We start from the raw sequence: 20,862 nt of genomic DNA, 5'->3' as shown, positions 1-20,862 counted from the left end.
AACTACAAGAATTTTCTAGAATGATTCAGAATATTCTAAAGTAGGTTCAAAAATATTCTAAAAAGATTAAGAACATTCTGGAACACATTCTAGAAAGACAAAGAATATTCTAGAGTACTGCTTGACAATATAAAAGTAGGGGCTTGCAGACCACCAATCAGTTCTGCTTTGGCTGCCTGAGAAGACACATCACAAGAGGTGAAATGGCATCAAGAGACTACAATCATTCTCTAGATGCATTCTGCTACATATGTGATTAATTCATTAAGACAAGAGCAAAGAAGTTCTCTGTGACAACATCTGGAAAAATAGTGAAATTTAGCTATTTTAGAGCAAAAAAAACATTCTAAAAACCACTAAAGTAAAGTTTGACAATAATAATAGACATTTTCTATTGTTTTGCAATGAAGAGAGTTGGAAAATAACACTTGCTTGTCAAAGACAATCGTGTTACATAGTGTTACGATTGCTTTCTGCAGAATGATGGTATGATTAACAAGAACAAAGGCTTTTTGTAAAAGTTCATGGTGAGAGTCATTCCTCTTTTATTTTGTTTTGTTTGTTAACAGTTTACTAGTAGTTGGCTGGTAAGGCAATGAGTGTTGGAAGAGGATTTGACGTCGCCAAATTGCTGTGAGTGCAAAAGAGGGGCCATGTCATCGTAAGCCTACCTGAACAAAAAGCCTTCACAGATAAGATTGGGGACGGCATGGTATTCTTTTTTTTTTTTTTTTTTTTTTTTTTTGTGATGTAGGAGGGTCACTGACCAAGGGCAACAAAAAAGGCAGTAATCATTCAAAGGAAAATCAACATAATACCTCAACAGGTTCCCCCAACTAGCAGAGGCAAAACGCCAGAGGCACCTTCGCTTAGGGGGATCCTGAGGAGTGATTGGAGCGATAGGACAAGATACAGAGATGAGATTGTGATCGGAGGAGCCCAACGGAGAAGAAAGGGTGACAGCATAATCAGAAGCATTAGAGGTCAGGAAAAGGTCAAGAATGTATCTCCAAGACGGTCAGGAATATGAGTAGGGTGTTGCAATTGCTCTAGATCGTGGAGGATAGCAAAGTTGAAGGCTAGTTCACCAGGATGGTCAGTGAAGGGAGAGGAAAGCCAAAGCTGGTGGTGAACATTGAAGTCTCCAAGAATGGAGATCTCTGCAAAAGGGAAGAGAGTCAGAATGTGCTCCACTTTGGAAGTTCAGTAGTCAAAAAATTTCTTATAGTCAGAGGAGTTAGGTGAGATAAATTTAAGTTTGAGAGTGACTATATAGTCGTTGCCAGATGGTGGAAAACTCGGAAGATTCAAGAGCGTGGGCACAAGAGCAGACTAAGTCATTGCGCACATATACGCAACATCCAGCTTTGGATCGAAAATGAGGATAGAGAAAGTAGGAGGGAACAGAAAAGGGGCTACTGTCAGTTGCCTCAGACACCTGAGTTTCAGTGAGGAAAAGAAGATGAGGTTTAGAAGAGGAGAGGTGGTGTTCTGCAGATTAAAAATTAGATCTTAGACCGCGAATGTTGCAGAAGTTAATGAAGAAAAAGTTAAGGTGGCTGTCAAGATACTTAGGGTCGTCGACAAGAATGGGGACATTTATGGTCCCCTCCCCAGATGGGGACTCCGAGGCTGGTGTAGGAGTCGCCATAATAATTTTGAAATTTTTGAGTGAAGGGTGTGTGTGTTATTAGGTGCTTGTAGTTTTGTGTGGAGGAAGAGAGTTGTCTCTAGAGGGCAGGCTGTGACTGCCCCCTTGTGTTGTGAGACACAAAGGGAAACGTTCAGTGAGGTCACAGCTGGGTTTAATGATAAGTTCACAGCACCCCCTGAACAGTACTTTAGACCTCACTGTGGTAATTATCGTTTCGGCAGGTGTCTACTCCTCCTCCTTCATGAGACGGAGCGGATTCACTGACCAGATTCCCAACCTTAGAGATTAAAAAGTCATTTTCTCACGCAATTTATGTGTGTGTGTGTGTGTGTGTGTGTGTGTGTGTGTGTGTGTGTGTGTGTGTGTGTGTGTGTGTGTGTGTGTGTGTGTGTGTGTGTGTATATATATATATATATATATATATATATATATATATATATATATATATATATATATATATATATATATATATATATATATATATATATATATATATATATATATATATATATATATATATATATATATATATATATATATATATATATATATATATATATATATATATATATATATATATATATATATATATATATATATATATATCATTTCTATATATATCAGCATCATTTCTAATGTATAAGTAATCTCCCCAATGAACGAATCCGACTTCTCGATGAATTTTTATTTCTTCTGTGTGCTAACTTTTGATAGTGGTAAGAGTTAGTACTCTTACATGTACTATTTTATTTATTTATTTATTTATCTATTTATTTATTTATTTTGTCACGCGCGTGTATGTGTGTGTGTGTGTGTGTGTGTGTGTGTGTGTGTGTGTATGTATATATATATATATACGAGTATATATATATATATATATATATATATATATATATATATATATATATATATATATATATATATATATATATATATATATATATATATATATATATATATATATATATATATATATATATATATATATATATATATATATATATATATATATATATATATATATATATATATATATATATATATATATATATATATATATATATATATATATATATATATATATATATATATATATATATATATATATATATATATACATACACACACACACACACACACACACACACACACACACACACACACACACACACACATACACGCGCGTGACAAAATAAATAAATAAATAGATAAATAAATAAATAAATAAAATAGTACATGTAAGAGTACTAACTCTTACCACTATCAAAAGTTAGCACACAGAAGAAATAAAAATTCATTGAGAAGTCGGATTCGTTCATTGGGGAGATTACTTATACATTAGAAATGATGCTGACCTTTCGTGACAAGGTACTCAGCGTTTTACTGATACAAAGGAGCGAGAAAAGAGCGCTAGTCTCTCTCTCTCTCTCTCTCTCTCTCTCAGCGAGGGGCATGCAAAGTGTATTGGATGGTGATAAGTATGGAATTTGAAACATATTAAGAAAATAGGCCACCGAGAAACATTGCTATAAATAAACAGTTACTAGACATATGCTTTTTACGAAAAGTCGCGGTATAAGAAATGTAAGTAGAAAAGCTTCATGTAATACAAATATAAGCAGAGGAATTTGAGGTAATTGAGGAAATTGGAAAAAATGGAGGAAAGGAAAACAGAGTGGTGTTATGAAATTAGCGTAGAATAAAATCCAAAGAGGCTTCTTTCAAACGTTTAGGGGCAACATCAGTTCCTCTACAAGAATAGTGAAATAAAAGATGATAGTGAAGAAATGAATGAGGCGTTAAATGACTACTTCCTATCAGTTTTTTCCTCAGGAAAATCTTCCAAAATCGATCAAGTGGATGAAAGGGATGGAAGCTAAAAAAAAATAAATAAATAAATAAATACAGATATTTTACAAGTGAGGCAGATATCTTCAGAAATAAATAACGTTTGAATAAATAAGTAGGTAAATAAAATATATAAATAAAGAAATAAACAAATAGATAAATCTGCCGAAAAAGACCAAATTTTTCGTCGCGTGTCGGAGTATAGACACAGGATACCTTTAACGAAACTACTAGGGGGAAAAAGTCAAGATACGGTTTTTGCACCTTGTTTGTGGCAACAGAAGTGAAGCGTCATATTATCGCCCTGTAGATCTAATAACAGTTATAGACAAAATCCTGGAGTCTGTCATAGCTACTCGTAGGTGAGCAATTAGATCAGCATGGATTGATTATTAACTCCCTGTATGGTGTCACAGATGGTAAATTGTGACTGAAAAAGTCTTTTATCTTTTATCTTTTATCAAAGAGGGTGTTTGAACAAGCAGAGATCAGCGATAATCATGACGTAATGTATTTCGATTTCAACAAAACTTATGGCTAAGTCGCTCATCAAACAGAAGATTAAACCAAACGGGGAACTCGTGAATAGGTGGTAATGTGTATAACTACATTAAAGCGTGACTTATCTGTAGCAAGATTGGAATGGTACAAATAAATGAAGTTCAGTTACAATAAGATAAAGCTAATAGCAGTTTTCTTCAAAAGTCTGTTTTAGATTTATACTTTAAAGGGCATCAGCGTAAGATAATCCTTTTGACTGCTCTTTGGGAACTGTCACCTTAGTGTACCCTTGGCCAGGGTCCCTCTTACATAAAATAAATAAATAAATTAATATATATATATAAATATATATATATATATATATATATATATATATATATATATATATATATATATATATATATATATATATATATATATATATATATATATATATATATATATATATATATATCTCGACTTCTAGAAAAGATCAAGGAATAATTTGCTCTGAAAACAGTGAATCAGTTCATATAACATACAAAAGAGAGTACTTCGCCGTATTAGTAAGATCGCAAGCACATGAACAGATGTAATCTTAGTGCTATAGTTGGCTTTAATTAAGCCACTACCGGTCTCCGTAGATATAGATAAGCTAAAATTCGTGCACAAGAGGATTACTTGGATGAACCAGGGAGTAAATAAAACTGCATATCTTTAAACATCTTAAACTGGAAAGGCAGAGGCACGGGTTACGTGGTGATAGGATAGAAGTATTTAACAAGTTAAAGAACCAGGTTCTTTTAGTTAGAGATCAAGGTAGAACGCGTACGATTATAAGCAAATGATCAGATTTAAAAAAAGAGATAGGAAAAAAATTTCTTTATAGTTACGATAGTTAGTAAGGGAAACAAACCTGAAGAGAGTACAAGTGAACAGACATCAGATAGTCTTAAGACAAGAGCTCTCAATTTTTTTACCGATATTCCTTTAAATCTTTCAGTATTGGTTACGTATATTTTATCCGGAATACAGCAGAATGCAATTAGAACATAACATAAGCGTTGAGGAATTCATCAGTAAATCATAGGAAATGTGTCCACCAATTTATTGGTGCGTGGTGACAAAAAAAAAAATTATGTCTATTAGTATAAAAAATATATTATCAAATGTGCTCATGAATTCGTCACTACCGTATGCAATGACGAGAACAATGGTCGGTGAATTCATGGGTCAGTCCAGATCCTTTAAAGGACCTCTAACGTACCCTCAGAATTCATTTCACGTGCCGCTAGGGGTGCGCGTACCCCAGGTTCAAAACCTTTGTTTTAAGAGGAGGCTTGGTAAATTCATGTATGATGACATTAGATGTTAAGATTGAAGTACTAAGGAGTTGTCTCGTGTACACAAACTCACCTTTTGTAGTCTTTTTATATTCTTCTGTTTATGCTTATGCCAGATATGTAAGAAACACCGCGTCACACTGGCAACAAGATTCCGTCGCTTCTGGTGATATCTGGCAACTTCCTGGTCCTTCCCAAATGGCGGTCGTCCAGGGATCCCCCTCACCACAACTCCCACCGGTTGAAGATGATTTCAGCGCGGGAGGGAAGCGACAAGAGACGAAAAAATGTGGGGTATGTGGTGACAGAGCGTTAGGATACAACTTCAATGCCATCACATGCGAGTCCTGCAAAGCATTTTTCAGGAGGAATGCTCTTAAAAACAAGGTAAGTCTCTTAGGTACTTGCTTACTAAAATTCATTAACACCGTCTTTAACACCGTCTTAAGGACACTCTTCACAATCTAAGAGGACCATTTTGTTGCCATATTCAAAATTCACATGTTTGGTTATGTGTGTGCGTGTGTGTGTGTGTGTGTGTGTGTGTGTGTGTGTGTGTGTGTGTGTGTGTGTGTGTGTGTGTGTGTGTGTGTGTGTGTGTGTGTGTGTGTCACACGTGTAAATTCTATCTGCAACACGCTATAATATAGTACAATTATTGTAACGACAATGTTAGCTGATAATATTCTGGTATAATCTCGTAGCTGAGATAAATGCCCTTTTTATTCATAGGTATATTCTCCTTTTAAAAGAAAATTATTGGTTCGTTAAACGTGAAAACTATTGAATGTCATTAATGAAACATGCAAGTATGTCTTCTCGTGTCATCAGTCTTGGCTATTCATTAGGTGATGGCTCGAGGTATTATGATGCCTTCTTTAATGTTTTATTAGCATCTGCAACATTTTCGACATTATATCTTCAATCTCTTTCAAGTTTCACCTATTCGTATTGGAAACCTAGGTGTCTGAGTGATAATTCATTTCCTGTTCCGTTTATTTTTATTTTCGAAAAAAAAGGTGGCTGGCAACGATCTGACTCAAGCCACGCTCTTCAGTTTTGCTGAATTTTGAACCATCTATTTAAGACGCCAATCTCCCTCTCTTACTAAATTTAACTATGCTGTGTATCTTTCATCTAACATCTCTGACTATATGAAAATCATTGACCATCTGACTTCTCAAGTGGAACACATTTTAACCCGTCTCCCTTCTTTGAGGTTTTAATGTTCGCCACCATCTATGACTATCATCTTTGCATGACCAACTTGGCAATCAAGCGTTCACTTTGGCTACACCCATGACATAGGGCAATGGTGCTCAACTTTTTTGGGTTACAGGGCCGCTTTAGATAGTTAATGTGCGACGAGGGCCTCGTACTGTCTTTAGTGTGAATATACGTAGTAATTAATCTATTGCACCCCACGACGACGAAGACCCCCCCGCGTTACAACTGGTTAATACTCCATTATTAATTAAAACGTAAAAAAAAAAAAAGTTCGCAAAGTTTGCCAAAGTTCTTTTTTAAAGTCATGATTGTATAATATTTACCGAAACTTTGAGGGCGTTTCATAGTACAATTGTATAACACGTAATAAGAGAGAGAGAGAGAGAGAGAGAGAGAGAGAGGGGAGCACATACATAAATAGATACGTAGATCCTACAGAGGAACCCGTCCTTACTCGGGTAAAATGTGGGTAGGAAAATAATGTCATAATACACGGAAAATCTAGCAGCAGCATTAGCACGCACACCTTGGAGTCTATCTAGCCTGACTGAGCTTTATCATCCTGTGGTCTTGATCTTGACATGGTTGGCAGCATCAGCTTGTTGACGGCCACTCAGGCTGCACCAGTTTAGAGACGATCTACCACTAATGCTTCTGTTTCTTTCTGAAGGGTTGTTTGGTCATAGTCACTGGTGAGTTGACTAGAGCAAAGATGTGTTGAAGTCAAAATTAAAAAAAGAATTGATAAATATCTACGATGTAATACAATAATGCATGCGTGATGGAGAGATGGTGAGAGGTGAAGAAAGACGAGTGTGTGGGGAGAGGGGTGAGGAAGGCAATTACAGTTTTGGGAATAAGTCAAGAGTCTGTTGGTCTTTTATAACATCTTTCTACCATCCAGAATGATATGGACGCTGACTGGTTAATCAAGACATAAGTGACCAGTGATTGGTTGTACTGGTATTCCAGTTTTGCATTAGTAATGTGATTGGTTAATGAGGTATTGTATAATGTTACATCAATAACCGGATTGGTTGCTGTAATATTATGCTACGCTGAAGGATTCTCCATGTCCAAAGGAAGCAGTAAACGCTGCATAGAGCGGCTCCAGTATATTAAGAATCCAAGATACAGCGAACGTGACTGACTGGCCTAAGGGGCAGGCTGTGACTACCTAGAAGCGCGGGAGAACGCCGACAAAGGCCTGCAAACAAAATAATGAAGAGAAGCATAATAAATTAATAGAATGAATAAATGATAAACAAAAATGATAATAATAATAATAATAATAATAATAATAATAATAACAACAACAACAACAACAACAACAACAACAACAACAATAATAATAATAATAATAATAATAATGCTAATAATAAAAGAAAATGAACTTGTAATATATACATAGATACTATGAGAATATTGCACAATGCTGCATCAATAACCTGATTGGTGCAGTAGTATTGCACAATATTGCATCAGTAATGTGACTGGTTGATGAGGTATTGTACAACATTGCCTCAGCAATCTGATCGGTTGCAATAGTATTGCACATTGCTGCACTAGTGATGTGACTGGTTGACAAGGTATTGTACAATGCTGCATCGGTAACCTGACTGGTTGCAGTAATATTGCAATGTTACATCAGTAATGTGATTAACTGAGAAAATATTTAATATTGCATTAGTTATATGATTGGTTGAGGAACTATTGCACAATTTTGCATCATTAATGTGACTGGTTGATGGTGTTTAAAATGAAGGCTTCTTAGCGGGAGCAACATTTCGATCTCTAGTGACCTCAAATGACCTCCGCAGCTCAAATTCTGATATCATCCGTAAACACTAAATTAATAGTTTCCTACAACTTGCTATTTCGAACAGAAACGGGATTTCACATAGCGATGTAAGAACATTACCTCTAGCAGCCTCAAATGACGTTGGAGGCTAAACCCGAGGCTGCCATGTTCTTCCCATGAAAAGTTATCTTTCTGCTCACGCCCACGCCTACACCCACCGAACCTGTGTGCGTGTGTTCACTTCGTAAGGATCATAATACTATTCTCCACCGTCTTTCGTCAACATTGATCCCCATCTTATCTATGTCCAGACACCGTTGTGACGTACACGATCTATGTCACACTACCGACTATTGCTTTAGTTTTATGTAGTTTACCGTCACATTGTTTGTTTAGATTATATTATTATAGAGAATAATGAGGAAAATGGTTATTCATCTCCAGACCCCTTCCACCGCCCTCCTTCTCACACTACAAAACACTCTTATAGACATATGTTACAGTCAGTATAGTGTCGATTATGTTTACTAATATTTTAAAAAATCTCCCCACTTCTATTAATATCAGCAGATGGTTGTTCAGGCACTACATTGAATATTGGAATAAACACAAAGAATCGTTTGAAGAAAATCCAAATATAGTTTTTGCGGATCTATCTTGTATCAGCTGTCGCTTTATTTATTCATCAGGTGTAGAAAGTTAATAGCTTCTTTGTGTGCATGTGACATTTAATCTTTCTGATGCGCCATACCTTTGTGTTTGTGTCTGCCTCGTTCTCTTGCCTGTGAGTGACAGCCAAACTTTTCACCGTGTTGAAAAGAAGCTCCCCCTTCCGCTACTTTATCAAATATCGAGGCCTTACAGTAACTATCAACTTTGCCAAACAATACAGTATGGTACTTTATGACAGAAAATTATTCAAGCCTCGTAAAAAAAGGAAGGCAGTAAGGACGATGCCTAGATTATCGATGAAAAGAAGGGAGGTGGTCAGGCAACGCTGCGGTTGTTGACAGATGTCACTGTAAGGAAGAAAGTATACCTTTTTATAACCTTTCTGGAATTTACGGTAGCGGACGATAAAGTACTGAGAAAAATTTTGTTTTCAGTTCTAAATGGATTGTGTTATACAATAATAATGCTGCAGTCGTAATTGTAAAGGAATTAGTGGTTTGACAGATTGGCATTAAGATGTAATCAGCCTTATTTTACACAGTTAGCTGAAGTGTTCACCCATCAAGAATGCAAGAAAATACAAGAAAATTTTTATTAATGTAATAATCAAAGAATCCGCCCCACACCACCCTAGCGGGATTCACACCATGGTGCGAGCCATTATTAGTCAATAGGGTTCTAGCTTGTAGCACATACCTAGTCTTAATCAAAATTGATAAGGTTTATTATTTAATCAAAATGTACACTTTTAGTGTCCTTACTGCCATGTCAATAAACTGTTTCCGTTTTATCATTATCATAATAATAATAATAATAATAATAATAATAATAATAATAATAATAATAATAGTAATAATAATGATGATGATAATGGTGATTATTATAATCACTACTATTATTATTATTATTATTATTATTATTATTATTATTATTATTATTATTATTATTATTATTACTATCAAACACACACAAACACACATACACACACACATACACACACACACACACAATAACCAGAAACAAGCAGGTTAACACTCCAGAAGACAAATGATCGGCACTTCTACACTCTGTGACTAGGCCTGCACAATAATATTTACTATAAGCTTCACTGAGCTTCATAGCAGAATGACAAATGCAGATAGAGAAGATGAAAAGTAAGAGTGTAGATTAATCACTCTCTGAACATCAACTTCATTCCCTGATTCATTATCCATACGTCCTAGAACATGAATAATGACATCCACGAAGTATGACGGTATGTGTGTGTGTTTGTGTGTGTGTGCAGATTGTCACCTTGAGATATGACGTGGTCCTCTTGTCTGGCCCACATCTGACTTCCTGTCGTATTTAGCAATTATCCCTCGGATTACCTTTTGAGGGGAGTCTGGCTTGCCCACACTGGGTGAGCGCCAGATACACCCCACAAGGACTGTCCGCAGGATACATCGGTATATGTGTGATGTGTTTATTTATCTAAGTGGTGTGAAAAGTGTTGTCAAGGTGGTGAGATCTGTCCATGTTGTGTGTTTTACTACGTTTTCCACTGTCCCATGGCTCCTGTTAACGTAAGGGGCTGTTTCCTGGTACTCAGTTAGGTAGTGTATGAATGGAGTGTTTGTGTCTGTGTTGCAATGTGTACATGCTTCTGGTAGGTTATTCTTGATTTCTGCTAGACATCGTAGCCAAGTTTTAGTCTGTATAAGTTGTTACGGCTCTTCTTGTTAAGGTGTCTGGGTATGGGTGTGGTGTTTCCTGTTGTGTACATATACTATGTTGTGCTTCTGGATCCATTTTGCGTGTCGATCTGCATGTTGTGTGCCAGTAGCTCTCTGTTTTGCCTCTTCAGGGTCCTCTTGAGTTGGGAAATGTTTGTTGGGATATGAGCCGTTATTTGTGAGAGCTTGAGTGCCTCCTTTGTTGCGAGGTCTACTTCTTCATTACCTGCAATCCCAACATGGCTTGGGACCGAGATGAAGTGAATTTCTTTTCCTTGCGCCTTGATTGCCTGAGCTGTAGCTAATATCTTCGTTATGATGTTAAATGTTGTGTCTTGGTGTTTTATTTCGCAGTGCTTGTAGTGCTCCTAGAGATTCAGTGTGAATCAGTATGTTTTTGTGTCTATGTTTGCCGTCTTCTATTGCTTTGTTCTGTTTGCAGTGCGGAAGATCCATCTGAGAACCTGAAGAATCCTGTCGTGTCTGTTGTGGTGAAGGCGGCAGCGGCTCTGCTGTTTGTTGCGTCTACCGATACATCAATTAAATAGGCGTCAGAGTTGTCAGTGGAGGTGGCTCGCAGTGCTTTCCTTGCTTCTTTTTTGAGGGTGATTGGATCTAGTTTATTCTTTGAATCAGGGAGGGAGCGAGTATACAGTTAAGGTGAATGGGGGGCTCTTCCCAAGGCGGGATTTTTTCATAAGTTACATCATATGGGTTGTCTTGTAGTTGTTGAAAGAATTGGTGAGCTCCTATAAATTTGAGAGTGTCAGTGGTTGTGGATACCCAAGTTGCTTTACAAAAGAGATTTTTGTCTGGGGCCAGACCATGCTTGATGGTATTAGCTAATCCTTTATTTTGTATTCTAATGTATTTCATTAAGTGTGCTGCATTAGCGGTGTAAAATCTTGTCTCGGTAGGATGCTCATTTCGGCCTGTAGGGTGTTTATGTTTGTCCAGCCGTGAAAGCCGGTCATGACCATGAGTGCTTTGTTTTGTAGTTTCTCTAGTGCAGTTTTGTTCATTGAGGATCTTGTGGCCAGGCAAGGTGCAGCGTATTTGAAGATGGATCGAATGGCCTGGATGTAATAAAATCTCAGTACTTCTGGAGCTGCCCCCCCCCCCCTATTGGACGCCTGTGATAGCCCTCATCACTCTTAGACGGGCTTCTGCTCTTTCTTTGAGTGACGCGATGCGTTTGTTAAAGGTGAGGCGTTCGTCGACCCAGATGCGCAGATATTGATGGCACTTGGTCCATTCTACTGCTGTGCCGTGTACAGTGAGTGGTGACAGCTGTGTTTGGCAGCCGGGGTGAATAGCTTTTGTTTTGTTTAGATTTATCTTGAGCCCAAGTTCCTGGCATTTGTCGGCGACTTTGTTCAAGGCCTCTCTCAACCTGGTTTCGTATCTTTGTCCGGTCGTTATGATAGCGATGTCGTCAGCGTAGAACAAAACTTTTGTGCCTCTGATGTTATGGGAGGCAATGCTCTCGACTAGAAAGTTACACAAAAATGGACTGAGGATGCTGCCTTGGGGTGTTCCATTTTCGAAGGTTTGGGTTTCCGACAATGCTTCTTGGAACTTGACTCTTGCTTTCCTTTTCCTGAGAAAGTCAGCTGTCCATTGAAGGAGCTTTCCTTTCGTTCCTCGGCACGCCAGGGACTCCAAGACATCATGGGCATTGGCGGTTTCGAAAGCTTTTTCTAGATCCATGAAAATGATAATAGCTTTCCTGTTGTATAGCGTTGTCATCCGTTCTGTTATGCAATCTTTATTCCCTTTGCTGTTGGTGTATGCAAATATGTTCTTGTGGAAATCCCCGACACTCCACTTCAGTTTGTTCAAGACCATTGTCTCAGCTGTTTTTCCAAGACAGCTGACCTTGCCTGGGTCCTTAGGCTTGCGGATAGGGACTGTAGTTGTTGTTTTCCAAGATGTTGGGACCCTGCCTTCTTTAAAGAATTGATTAATTACGCGGAGGAGCTCTTGATGTCCGACCGAGCCTCCTTTTCTGATCATTCTGTATGTAATTTTGTCAGCGCCAGCTGCTGTGTCTTTTTTTGGTCTTAAGACTGTCTTGTAGCTCTTTAAGGGTGACAGGAAAATCAGTGACGGCTGCTTCGTAGCGGGCTGTGTTTATTATTTCCAACCGTGTAGGCAGGAGCCAGTGTAGTCTGTTGCGCGTGCCTTCAGGGAGTTGTGTCGAGTTGCTTCTCGTTGTGAAGGAGCGTACTAAGTTGTTTGCTTCTTGTTTACGGTCCGGGTGAGTTGACTGTTGCTTGGGAAGTTGTCCTGACGCAGCCCTTATATCTCGCTACATGTCCCCGAAGTTGCTGATTCTTTCTAGCCATTTTATTAATCTGAATTTCTTTGGTTGCATCTTTTGCAATTTTTATGGCTGCTCTGAAGAGTTCAAGGGTTATTTCTGTTTCGTATTTCCTATATAGTTTCATGGCATGATTGATTCTATGGTTATATTCTTTGACATCTCGGTCGTAGTATCAGCGATCCTTGTATTCTCTTTTTGTTCGTTTGCTTAAAGGGATTGCATCGTCCGCTGCCTTTTGCAGAGCTGTTATGAATCTTTCTTCTTTCATTTCAATTATTCCTTCTTGTGGTATGGAGATGAGGTGTGTCTGGAGTGTTTTTCGATAGAGAGACCAGTTAGCACGTTTTAAATTTCATTTAGGTCTCATGTCGGTTGCCTTGGTAGGGGTATGGAGAGGAATGTAGTCGTTGGAAAATGATCGCTAGCGAGGTGTGAGTGAAGTGTCCAGTGTGGTTCTAAGCTGTGGGAGACAAAAGATAAATCAAGGATTCCTCCCGCCATGTGCGTTGGTTCCTCGTTGTTCAATAGCCTTACGTCTGGGACGTTTGCGAAGGTTTCAGCAATATGGTGTCCGTTCCTTTTCTTGTTGGAACCAAATGTCTCGTGATGTGCATTGAAGTCTCTTCCAACGAACATGTTTTCCGTGGTGCAGCGTGGTAGAAGCTCAGTTACGAGTATATCAAGTGTGTTGTTTCCTGGCTTGTTGTAGATGTTGTATGTGTGAAAGTGTGTGTGTCTTATAGTGTAATCGCAACTGCCATGACTTCTAATCCTTGTCCATAATTTACAGGAGTGTCTAATTTTTTGTTTGTATATATATATATATATATATATATATATATATATATATATATATATATATATATATATATATATATATATATATATATATATATATATATATATATAGTGTAATCGCAACTGCCATGACTTCTAATCCTTCTCCATAACTTACAGGAGTGTCTAATTTTTGTTTGTATATATATATACATATATATGTATATATATATATATATATATATATATATATATATATATATATATATATATATATATATATATATATATATATATATATATATATATATAAGAATGGATGTCCCATTGGTTGTGCCTTTTGTAGCTGGGTTGTGAAGTTCTGTATACCCTCGCAGCATCTGGTAGGCAGGGTCTCGCATTTAAGGTTTCTTGCAAGAAGATTCCATTTACGTTTTCTTTCCTGGCTTCGGCCGTCAGCAAATGTAGATTTGCCTGCAGTCCTCGGACATTCCACTGGAATATTCTGTTCTCTGTGTTTTCATTCCTCTGGTCTGGCTAGTGGGAAGGCTTAAAGCTGTCTTCTCCGCCTCGATCGCTGCCGTTGCCGGCGTGATACCTGGAGGTTTCTGATTGGTGGTTGGGGTAGTCAGCGTGGGTGTCATTGTCGGTGTCTTGCGGGTTTTCTTCACTTTTTCCGATAATGTTGTCGGCTAGTTTCTTCAACTTCTCTTCTTTGATGGAGTGGCTCAACATCTCGGCCAGTGCTTCTGCAAAGGACATGAACAGCTCCTTCTATTCCGTCATCGTGAGTGTAACTACTTCCTCTCCTTCGTTCTTGTTCTGTTGATGCCTCGGTACTGGTGTTTCTAAACGTGTCTTTGGTTCGTGTGTGTAGTTTCTTCGTCCCGTTGCATGGCTGAGGTTGGGGAAGTCCTTGGCTTGTAGAGCATCGGTTATGGTCTGCGTTTTCTGACCTCCCCATCTGGAGTTGTTGGCAAGTGCTAGCCGGTGCGTAGTCATGAACTTCTGCTGGCTTTCTCTTTGTGCTGTGATTAACGTCTGACGTGCCATGCATGTTTTGCTTCAAACCAGGTGACTTTCCTTGTATTTGGAACACTTCAGCGTTGTAGTCTGTTTCTCTTTGTGCTTGCTGATGCAGAACTCTGTCTTGTGTTGGCCGGAGCACATCCCACACCTTGCTTCGAGGCTGCTGCTGCTTTTGTGATGTCCATACTTTTGCCAGTTAAAACATCTTAGCGGTTCTCGGCTGTAGGGTTTTGTGTAGAAGGTTCTCCAGTTCCCGAGCTCTGAGAATCCTAGTAGGAGACTTTGCACTGTTATTTCCTTTCACCTGTCTCGCTTCTTCGCCTGAAGCTACTCTGCATCTCTTTGCTTCCACTATATGTAGGTGATCCAATATCGGCTTTAGTGGCATGAGAATAGGATACTCTTGCTGCTGCTTGGTCCGGTTGGTTTCAGTTGGATCGGAATTCCTTGTACTGTTGTGAGGTTCATGATGCGGTCGAATGTCTTTTCGTCATGGTAATGGGAGCGGAGGGGAGAGTAGAACAATGCCGGTCGTCAAAAACTTCATTCTCATTTTAGAGATCTTCAAAGTCTTCTCTATGGCTTCTACCAGGTGCAGGGCTGACTTGAAACCTTCTGTGCGCGGAACAAGGATCTTACTGCTAGTTTCTGGTGGATATGTTGCCTGTTGTCTTTCTTCCTGGGAACGAGGGACAGCTTCAGCTTGGGCTACTTTGATCTTGTTGGGCGGTTCCCTGGATTTTTCGTCGGAGTTTTTGGCGTGTAGGCGTTTTTGACAGTCGAGGCTCATGCAGAGGACTGTTCTCGTTACCGGTTGTTCCGTGTTAGGTGTCTTCCTTTGCGTTGTATTGAATTTTTCTCTTGTCATCTTGACGGTGAACAACCCTCCCTGGAACCTCCAGGAAGGCCGGCCTCAACGGCTCGGCAGCCTTTCCCTTCGGTTGGAAGTCCTTGCCTTACTTCCCCTGACCTGTGGAGCAAGGCTCTACCTGGTCTTGTCCGGGATAATAGCTAAAGCCTAAGAGGTTATGGAAGGCCCTCCCCAGAAACTAAGTTGCATGTAACCTGGCCCCGAAACTGAGGCTGGAACCGCGCAATCACGGGCTTCCTCGGCGCATCGCAGGCTGCCTCTGCTTCAGGAGTTCTGGGGGCTTACTAAGTGGATCTTTCCCTGTTTGAATCATCCTAGAAGTAGAGAGGGGCCGGAGGGATAGGGAGCACGCTGGAACAGCGTGTGTCAATATAGTCCTGTGTAAGCCCAAGGCTCAGGTCACTCGCCACAGATGAGGAGCGCCTTCACTCAGCGGTGGCTGCTGGGGAGCTGGATGCAGCTGGAAGCTGTGAGTGGTGGAGCAGGAGGTGTTGCCGAAGCGAGTGCTGGAGCGAGAATGATGTATGACAGTCAACCAGACACTGGAGACGATAGGATGCAGGGCAAACGTCAATTACAGCGCTATCAGCCACCTCCACATCATTCTGTGCCTCATTCGTACATATCCGCCTGACGTCACTGCTACTGCTCGAAATATATCAATTCTCCAATAAAGTACAAAGATGACGAAAGGAGCTCTGGGTTGAGGAAGGCTCCCAACCAGCCTCCTTGATTTGAAGCCACGAACACACGGACACTCCAAACTCAATCCCTCCACCCGACCCCAACAGATAATTACCAACGGTTGTCACCTGGAGCCGAGTCATTCCTGACATTATGTTCGAGGTATCGGAATAAACTACAAACACATCAATTGCCATTGCCTCGTCCGGTGTGCGTCAGAGTTCATCACATCTTGCTTATTGTTTCTTATTTTTGTAAGTTACCTGATTAAACTTACTGAGGAAAATCGCTGCGAGTATGTATTACTTGTTTGGTTGCACGCCTTGATTTAAATGGACAATACTGAGCTGTTGTCCACGTCCAGAATTTTTATACTTCACATGGTATGAAAATTAAAGAAAATTAAAGTAAAAGAACACTTTTTTTTTTCTTTTTTCATCAACGATAGTGACGAAGACAGGCATCCTTTGAGAGTTTGACGGTGGAGGCCTGTCAGCAGTATGTGTACTTTCATGTGTAGTCTGTTCACTGACTCTCATCTCAGCCGTCAGATCACATCCATTGAACAAAATATGGCATGCTCAAGCGCAATGCATTCGAAGTGGCTCCGATATCCATTCTGTTGCATGACATCAGGCTTAAAAAAGCAGTAAATGTGGTGTCCGAAGGACTTTTCTTAACGATCTCAGCCTGTTCGAGCTGGGCTGCAAGCCTGAATTTTTATTTATTTTTTTCTACAGATAGATTTGCAGCGCGGAGATGTTGGGTGAGGCTGCGTGACACACTTTACAGTATATTCTGTACACAAGTACAGAATACTACGAGAAACATATATATATATATATATATATATATATATATATATATATATATATATATATATATATATATATATATATATATATATATATATATATATATATATATATATATATACTCGTATATATATATATATATATATATATATATATATATATATATATATATATATATATATATATATATATATATATATAAAAGGACAGAATACCACGAGAAACATATATATATATATATATATATATATATATATATATATATATATATATATATATATATATATATATATATATATATATATATATATATATATATATATATATATATATATATATATATATATATATATATATATATATATATATATATATATATATATATATATATATAAGAACTCCATAAGACAGAACAAATAAATATAGTCAAAATTTTACTTGGGGATACCCTCCTCCTCCATAAGGAATAAAAAGTTAACATTAAAAAAAATGTCATTCTGATAACTACTGTTTTCTCTATCCACCTTGCATTTCATTTTTTTTCTCTCTCTCTTTGTACCATATTTTCTAGCATGTTAAGACAAAGTAGTACAGTAGTACGGAATACCATGAGAAACTTATATATATATATATATATATATATATATATATATATATATATATATATATATATATATATATATATATATATATATATATATATATATATATATATATATAAGAACAGAATACCACGAGAAACATATAAATATATATATATATATATATATATATATATATATATATATATATATATATATATATATATATATATATATATATATATATATATATATATATATATATATATATATATATATATATATATATATATATATATATATATATATATATATATATACTCGTATATAAGGACTCCATAAGACAGAACAAATAAATATAGTCAAAAAATTTACTTGGGGATACTCTCCCCCTCCATAAAGAATAAAAAAAGTTAACATTAAAAAAATGTCATTCTGATCACTACTGTTTTCTCTATCCACCTTGTAATTTTCTCTCTCTCTCTCTCTCTCTCTCTCTCTCTCTCTCTCTCTCTCTCTCTCTCTCTCTCTCTCTCTCTCTCTCTTTGTACCATATTTACCTAGCATGTTAAGACAAAGTAGGCCATCAATGCTAAACTGTACGAACATCTTTAATATATGAAAGCTGTGCACTCTAAATCTTATTTTCACAGGAGTTCCGGTGCCCCTTCCAGGGTCAGTGCCGGGTTGACCAAGTGACCAGACGATTTTGTCAGAAATGTAGATTAAGAAAGTGTCTGGAAATCGGAATGAAGAAAGAATGGATAATGACAGAGGAAGAAAAGCGGAGAAAAAAACAGAAGATCGAAGAAAACAGAGCCAGAAAAATAGGTGTGGGACACGAAGATGGCGACGTTCAGAATACCAGAAGTAATAAAATTATTGGTAACTGTAGTGATAGCACCAGTAATAATGATAATGGAAATTATAGTAGTAGTGCTAGTGGTACTAATAGTAGTAGTAATAGTAGTAGTAGTAGTAGTAGTAGTAGTAGCAGAAATGAAATAATAATAATAATAATAATAATAATAATAATAATAAGTTTATTTTTTGTAATACTACCATCAGCATCAACATCGTCCTCGTCTTCACCTACATTTTCATCTCTGCCTTCATCTGGTGCATCCAAGCCCCAAGCCGTGGTCGTTGGAATAATAAGGGAAGAAGAGGTCCAGCCAACTAAGGCACGTAATGTATATACACTACTACTATTTCTACCAATGCTGATGTTCATGCTTCTACATAAAGAAAAATAGTAATGTATACAGTAAATCAACTAATGTTATTGTTGTTGTTGTTGTTTATTGCTGTGGTAATAATAATAATAATAATAATAATAATAATAATAATAATAATAATAATAATAATAATAATAGTAATAATAATAATAATAATAATAATAATAATAATAATAATTATTATTATTATTATCATTATCATTATTATTATAATAATAATAATAATAATTACTATTATTATTATTATTATTATTGTTGTTGTTGTTGTTGTTGTTGTTGTAGTTGTTGTTATCATCATAATTGTCATTATTACGAAAAGAAATAGATGGTCATCCGAGCAAAAATATTCGACGACTTCTAAATTACTGCATGAGAGAGAGAGAGAGAGAGAGAGAGAGAGAGAGAGAGAGAGAGAGAGAGAGAGAGAGAGAGAGAGAGAGAGAGAGAGAGATCCCGATAAGTTTGTGTAATAAAGTGCAGGCTGTAAATGACAAACTAGCGCTGTGGTGGTGCAATGAACAGAAGTTGTTGCACTGGGAGATAAGGGAAGGGACGTTTCGCCAGGCAGTAATATTAACTAGAAGCGGAAGGCTGTGGTTATTAAGAGTTGAAAAGACCTATTAAGGGGTCTCAGCAAAATTATGAAAGTATGAAAACAAAATCATAATCAGACGCTGTAATTAGTTTAGCAGCAATCCTTCTCTATCAGCAATGGAGTTACCAGTGGACAGCCTGACTTCCGCTTGATGAAAAAGACCACGAATACGAGAACGAAGTGAAGTACTAGTGAAAGCATACACTGTCCACCCAATATCTAACCTACAAAGACGATCATATTTGTTACGGAGAGAAAAAAATAAATAAATAACAGCTGAGACACACAGTTCCCGTTTTTAGAAATGGATATGTTATTAGAGATAATTTTATATTTAAATTATACAGCGTATGATCCTTCTCTGGTTGCGCCATCATATTCGGGACTCTTCATTTTTTTTTTTTTTTAAAGTTCAACGATTATTTTATGTATTCACCAAATAAATATTGCACATACGAGTGATAGGCTAATATGCTGATCATGATCGGTTCTGGATTTTTTTTTTCTTTTTTTTTCTTTTTTTTTTTTTTTTTTGAACAGCGTACTAGACTCATTTGCGTTTTGGCGCCACGGAGTGAGCATCTCCTCGCTGCTCTGATGATGAATTCGGTAGATGATATATTCGCCTCATGACTTCTTGGGACGGTTTGAATAGTCAGATACATTATTTTCGTGGCCAGTACTATTATTCTTCTATTTCTGGGGGATCTTCGTTTTCCCAATAAAGTCTTTTGGTTTCAATGGACCACATTCGATAAGGAACGAATTCGCTTATAAATATGAAAGCGAACGACTGACTGATAAGTGGATATTGTACTTGTACTTCAATAAATACTTCTATTAAACAGCATCTTGTTCTTTATGTTGAGGGATGCGATCCTACCATATACGTACTTACGCACCAACCAGTCAAATGGACATGCTTACAAGGGAATTCGTCCCTTACCGAGTGTGGTCCATTGAAAACTAAAAGAAGACTTTATTGAGACAACGAGGATCGCAAAAAAAAAAAAAAAAAAATGTAAGAATAATAGTATTGGACACGAAAATAATGTATCTGATTATTCAAACCGTACCAAGAAACCATGAGCTGAATATATTATCTACCGAATTCATCAACAGAGCAGCGAGGAGATGCTCTTTCCCTGACGGCAGAGCGCAAATGAGCTTTGGCACGCTGTTCACGCATGCGCAGACCCTGAGTGC

General features: G+C 37.4%; 1 protein-coding gene across 2 annotated transcripts in view; it reads left to right on the top strand.

Moving 5' to 3' along the window:
- LOC135106446 (uncharacterized) overlaps positions 1-20,862 on the top strand; it is a 53,475-nt gene that overhangs the window by 9,429 nt on the left and 23,184 nt on the right. For both annotated transcript variants that reach the window (XM_064015455.1, XM_064015456.1), the window contains 3 exons: positions 5,442-5,712; positions 18,477-18,693; positions 18,892-19,007. In XM_064015455.1, coding sequence (XP_063871525.1) covers positions 5,442-5,712; positions 18,477-18,693; positions 18,892-19,007 — 604 coding nt within the window. The remainder of the gene's footprint in view (positions 1-5,441; positions 5,713-18,476; positions 18,694-18,891; positions 19,008-20,862) is intronic.

Source organism: Scylla paramamosain, chromosome 13 (genome assembly GCF_035594125.1).
Source record: "Scylla paramamosain isolate STU-SP2022 chromosome 13, ASM3559412v1, whole genome shotgun sequence".
Taxonomy (NCBI): domain Eukaryota; kingdom Metazoa; phylum Arthropoda; class Malacostraca; order Decapoda; family Portunidae; genus Scylla; species Scylla paramamosain.
Note: the sequence above shows the minus strand (reverse complement) of the source record. Positions and strands in the feature narration are given on the sequence as shown.